We start from the raw sequence: 6,011 nt of genomic DNA, 5'->3' as shown, positions 1-6,011 counted from the left end.
TCCACCCACCCACACGTGCCCACCCCACCCTCTCACCTTTGACAACCACGCTCATCTGTTCTTGGTTTCCCCAGTGTTGTCATTTCAAGAATGCCAGAGAAGTGGAATCATGCCTTAGACAACTGCTCAGCTTCATTCCCTGCAGATTCAGCCAGGGAACCATCGTGTATGAAAGGGTTGTCCTTTATATGGAGTCCCATCCCAGAGTGTGTCTGTATGCATGTCAGCAGCCTCTTCCCTCTGTCTGCCGGGTCTCATCCTGTCGTCTGGGCCTGCGTGTGTCAGTCGTTGGTCCTCTTTCTGCTGGATCTCATCCTGTCTGGACCTGCATGCATCAGTCGTTGGTCCTTTTACTTGCGAGTCTCATCCATCGTATGCACATGTGTGTATCAGTCATTGTTCCTTGCAGTAAAGGAAGTCATTGCAGTAAAGCTGTTGTCTCACCTCGTCATCTGGACAGGCCATGGCTGGCTCTTATCATTCACCCACTGGGACAAATGGGAGATGTTCACAGTTAGGGGTGACCCCCAATGAAACTGCTGTCGGTATGTTTTTGTAGGTTCTTGTCTGAACACAAATCTTCATTTCTCTCAGAGAAAGGCCTGAGCATGCCATGCTGGGTTTTGAAAACCACTGATCTCTTTTCCAGAATGACCACCACACCATCCTTGCCAGCAGTGCAGGTATCAGCAGCTCCTCCGTGGCCCTGCCAGCTGTTGGAGCTGTTGCCATGGAAGCTGTTCTGATGGGTGTGTGGTGGCGCTGCGGTGCGGTTTAATGCACGTTTCCCCGGTGATTCATGGTTAACATCTCCTGTGCTCAAGCACGTCTGTGCGTGCTCTGTGCTCACGTGAGTCTGCATGAACCTTGTCCGTCTTCTGACTGCACTGTCTAATTGTCACTGTTGAATTCTAGGAGTCTTTACATAGTTTAGATGCTGTTCTTTGCTCAGCAAATGGTTTGTAAATATTAATATTTGAGTTCTCTGAGTCTTGAATCCTAAAGATTCTCTCATCTGACTTCTTTACCCTCTTAAACGTTTGTTAGAATAGCTTTGCATAATAAAGTGAAATTATTTGCCATGACAAAGCAAAGGCATAAACATCCCTTTGTCCAGGCGCGTGATTATTTTCAGATGTTACAGAACTCTGCTTGCTAAGTCTTTGTTAAAGGGGTTTGCTCCTTAGGGAGCTCTGGTGGCCGCATGGCAAGAAGGTATACTGCAATCCCAGAGGTGTGCAGTTCAAATCCACCAGATGCTGTGCTGGAGAAGGAGGGACAATCTCCTCCTGTACCAGTCAGATCTGATTTGACGGTACACACACACACACACACACACACACACACACACACACACACAGAGGTTTTTGCTTCTATTCTCATGAGGGATGTTGACCTATAGTTTTCTTCCTTTTACTGTCTTTGTGTTTGGTATAATAGTAATAATAGCTTTTAAAAATAAATTGAAAATGTTCCTCTCCTATCTTTGAAGGATGTTGTGTATAATTGGTGTTAGTTCTTTTCTACACGTGTGGTAGTGGAATTATCTAGATCTGGAGTCATTGGAGGTAGTAGCTGACTTTTTCCAGTTATAAATTAATAGCTGTAGGGGCTAATAGAATTCTCTACATTCTGTTAGATGAGGTGTCGTAATTTGATTTTTGAGGAAGTTGTTCATTTCCCTTTGTTGTTGTTATGTGCTGTCGAGTCACATGCGACTCATAGCGACCCTATGCATAACAGCTCTGAACCTTGCCCTGTCCTGAGCCACTGTTACTATTTCAACACACCTTCCCCCATTATCCCAGTTACTGTGTCCCTCCATCACATCCAGGATCTTCCTCTCTCGTATTGTCCCTCTACCTTTACAAGTACGATGTCTTCTCCAAGGATTGGTCTCTCATGGCAACATGGCCAAAGGATACGAGGCAGCTTCAAAATCCTTGCCCCAGAGTAGAAATTTGGTTTCACTCCCCAGGACAAACCTGTTTGTTCTCTTGGCAGTCCATGGAATGTTCAACGCTCTTCTCCAGCACCACAACTCGAAAGCATTGATTCTGTCATCCTTAGTCATTGTCCAGCTCTCTGCTGCATTGCAAGTATTGGCAAAGACCACGGCCTGGATCAGGTGCATCTTAGTCTCCAGGCTGACACTGTTGCACTTCAGCACTCTGGAGAGGTCCCTGACAGCAGATTTTCCCAATACTATTCATATTTGATTTACTAACTACTGGTACCAAGAGAAAGACCAAATTTGTGGAGCCGAGCAAATTAAAATTATTAATAATCCCAATCTCCACTCCCATCTATTGTGGTGCTGACTGTTGGCCCAGTGGTAAGAATCTTTGTTTTCTTGATGTTGAGTTTCAATCCATATTGAAGACTACAGTCCTTGACCTTCTGCAGCAAGCGCTTCAGACCCTCCTCACTTTCAGCAAGCAGGGTTGTGTCATCTGCATAATGCAGATTGTTGATGAGTCTTCCTCCAATCCTGATACCACATTCTTCCTCATACAGCCCAACCTCCGAATGATTTATTCTGTGTACAGAATGAAAAGGTATGGAGACCGGATGTATCCCTGATGTACTCATTCCTGATTTTGAACCACGCAGTGTTTCCTTACAGTGTTTCCTCTGACAATCAAGATGTCAAATTCACTGAGGAAATGTTCGTTTTCTCAATAAATGGTGTTCAAACAATTTGACATTCTTAAGTAAACGCTAAGACCCCCTGACCTTACAGAAAATTTAACTCCAAATTAATCCTAGATCTAAATGTAAAAACTATCAAACTTTAAGAAGAAAGCATAAGCGAAAAACCCTGTAGGACCTGCGATTACACAGAGTATTTCCAGGCAGGCACTGAATGGGATTTAGAAAATAAAAATTTACAAATTGGACTTCATTAAAATAAAAAACTTCTGCTCTGTGAAAGTCATCACTTAATAAAAACAAACTGTGGATTGGAAAGAAATATTTACAAATAGCATATCTGATAAAGGGCTTGTATCCTGAAAAATTATCTAAATTCACCTGTAACAGAGCCCAAACCCCATTTTAAAAATAGCAGAATATGTCATGGAAGAGGGACACTTGGGAAATAATCACCTAAAACGGCTGTCAACACCATTAAACTCAACTCCTTAAGCATCATTAGCCGCTCTCTCTCTCTCACATGCTCTCTCTCTCGTGCGTCCTCTCTCTCTCTCTCTCTCATAGCTGACCCTCCAGCAGGTTTTCAGAGGCTGTAAATCACAGGAGGAGACTGCCCATCTTTCTTCCTCAGAGGAGCTGGCAGAATTGAACCACCTGTCTTTGGGTTGGCAGCACACCTCCTTTCCACTAGACCACAAGCCTCCTCATTAGGCACTTGTTGTTATGTACCATGGAGTCAGAACTGACCCAGAGCTGCCCTGCAGCAGGTTTTCAGAGGCAGTAAATCACACTGGAGGAGACTGCCTGCCTGTGGAGCAGATGGTAAATTTGAACCATGTGCTTTTGGGTTGGCAGTGCAGCTCCTTACCACTAGGCCAGCAGAGTTCCTGTTGTTGTTAGGTGCTGTTGAGTTAGACTCATAGCAGCGTGTGAACACAGACCTGAACCTTGTCTTACCCTGTGCCATTCTCATCACCTCTGACACTTAAGTCCATTGCTGCAGTCACTACCTCTGTCCATCTCATTGAGGCCTTCCCCTCCTGCACTGACCTTGTGCTTTTCCAAGCCCAATAGCCCCTTTCAAGGCAATAGCTTCTTCTGGCAACACAGCCAAAGGATGAAAGACAAGACTTTGCCATCTTGGCCTGCAGAGAGCATTCCTGCCACACAGGCACTGGCTTGTTAGTGTTTGTTCTCAGCAGCTCAGCGCTTGTCTGTCCGACTGCTGTGCTGGTGTAACTCGTGGCGTGCTCTGCTGCTGCAGGCTACACCACCACTGTGTCAAACGCCAGAAGGGCTGCCCTTGGTGGGCAGGTTTCAGCAAAGCTCCTAGATTCAGACAGACTAGGAAGAAGGATTGGCAGTCCCTTTCCAAATTAACAAACCCGATGAACAATGGAGAACACAGGAGGAGCCCGTTAGGCGCGAGGGCCTGGAATTCAGACCACAATGTGATACTGCTACACGTTACAGTGGCCAGCACTGAAAAACTTGGCAGTGCCCAGTGAAGGTGAGCAACCAGGCTTCTCCTGCCACGCTGGTGGAGTGCACATAGTTGATTCACTCTGGAGAAGACTGCGCCACAGATCCTTGCCCAGCTAAGCACACAGTTATCCTATGACTGAATACTTCCACTCCTAGAATCTGTTTTCAGAAATGAAAACATATAGCCAAAAAAAAAAAAAAGATCTTAATTTCAGCTTTATTAATCATCATTAAAAATGGAAAACCACTCAGATAACCTTCAGGAGGGGAACAAATACGCAGCCAACAGCAGACTACTCCGTGAATGATGGGCCGATGATACTTGCAACAATTTGGACGAAACTAAAGGTTCTGTGCTAAGTGCAAGACACCAGCCTCAGCGCTCACAGCAAATGTTCCAAGAGCCCATTTTTGTGACCTTCTGGACAAGACCCAACAATAGTGACAGGCCAGGCTGGTGAGGACCTAGGTTATGTACGGGGGTGTGGAGGGTGACTTGTCTGCTCTGTACCCTGCTCTGACTGGTGGCTACCTCAGTCTTGGTCTGAGCGATATTTTATAGAACTGAACACAATAAACAGCAAAACCGTTAAAGAGGCCGCTGGGCCGGCTTGCCTTGGAGTGACCGCCTACGTCTCTCAGCCGTCTCCAGCTGTCTGCTTAGCTACGATGCCATAGCAGGGTGCTGTCTGCACTCAGGAGGCCCTGAGGAGGGCTTGGCCAATGAGACAGTGGCTTGTTTGGCCATCTTGACCTCAGGCCGAGCTATCCAGATAAGTTCTCTTTCTGTTGATGAGCTTCACAGGAGTGTGGCTGGGCCCATGTGTGTTGGACACGTTAATGCTTCCTTTCTGAGAGGTAGAAGGTGCGGCGTGGACAGTCCCCAGCTGGGGGGTGTTCACTAAGCAGAGGTAGTTGTACCTGTGACTTCAGGCACCTTCTGTTTGTCCCCTGCAGGAGGTGGTGGCACACTGGATTGCTGAAAGCCGCATTGCCATTGAACAGATTCGACTGTTGACCTTGAAAGCTGCCCACAGCATCGACACCGTGGGCAGCGCTCGGGCCAGGAAGGAGGTGAGACCCCTTTTCTGAGCCACCTTGAGTTCCCCCAGTCATCAGGTACCACCAAGGCCTCTGTAATCTCAGAGCCCCCCACCCAGCAGACACCTCAGGATCCCACCATATCAAGTCCCACCATCACGTACCTCCGTGTCTCCAGACATATCAGGTCCCCGCCCAGCAGGCATCTTCAAGCTCGCAACAATCTTGAATCCCCAATGTCAGGTACTGTCAATGTGTGTCCTGGTGACACTGGTACTATTGGAGACCGTCAAGCTGGATAGGGTGAAGGACTGTCAATCCATGTCACCTGCCCCTTCCCCTTCCACTGGGCTGCTTTCGCCTGTGGTTTCAGGGAGTGGAGTCTGTGAACTAAAAGGCAGGACATTGGAGACTCTCCACAGACCTTTGGTGGTGGTCTGACATGTCCCTGGTCATTGGGCTTCTGACTCTGGGCACAGGAGCTGGCCTTGCAGTCCCGAGGGGCCGTGAAGACCATGTGGACCATATAGCCCTGGGCTGCCTCCCTGTAGGTGTTTTCTGAAACCTCCCTCTCTGCTGTTCTCTTCCGTTCGGTGTAGAATGAGGAGAGGTGGTTTAGCTCCACTAGGGCCCTGAGGGGTTGGGGTGAGAACAGATCCGTGGAGACCCCAGCTCTCTCCAACTCATTCCAGAAAGCCTGCACTGACTGCATTGCCAGGCTGTCCTTTTTAGTAGCAAACAGTGTGTGGGGATGTGCCCTGCTGTGTGTGTGTGTGTGTGTGTGTGTGTGTGTGTTTCCTCAGAGGAGCTGGCAGAATTGAACCACCTGT

General features: G+C 47.6%; 1 protein-coding gene across 1 annotated transcript in view; it reads left to right on the top strand.

The window, feature by feature from the left end:
- ACAD11 (acyl-CoA dehydrogenase family, member 11) overlaps positions 1-6,011 on the top strand; it is a 97,523-nt gene that overhangs the window by 89,270 nt on the left and 2,242 nt on the right. Inside the window, exon 18 of the mRNA XM_006902550.1 lies at positions 5,098-5,214. Within this exon, the coding sequence (XP_006902612.1) occupies positions 5,098-5,214 (117 nt within the window). The remainder of the gene's footprint in view (positions 1-5,097; positions 5,215-6,011) is intronic.

The sequence above is a fragment of the Elephantulus edwardii genome, unplaced genomic scaffold (genome assembly GCF_000299155.1).
Source record: "Elephantulus edwardii isolate Elephantulus edwardi_28Jun2011 unplaced genomic scaffold, EleEdw1.0 scaffold00427, whole genome shotgun sequence".
NCBI classification, from domain to species: Eukaryota; Metazoa; Chordata; class Mammalia; order Macroscelidea; family Macroscelididae; genus Elephantulus; species Elephantulus edwardii.
This window is presented reverse-complemented; position numbering and strand designations above follow the sequence as displayed.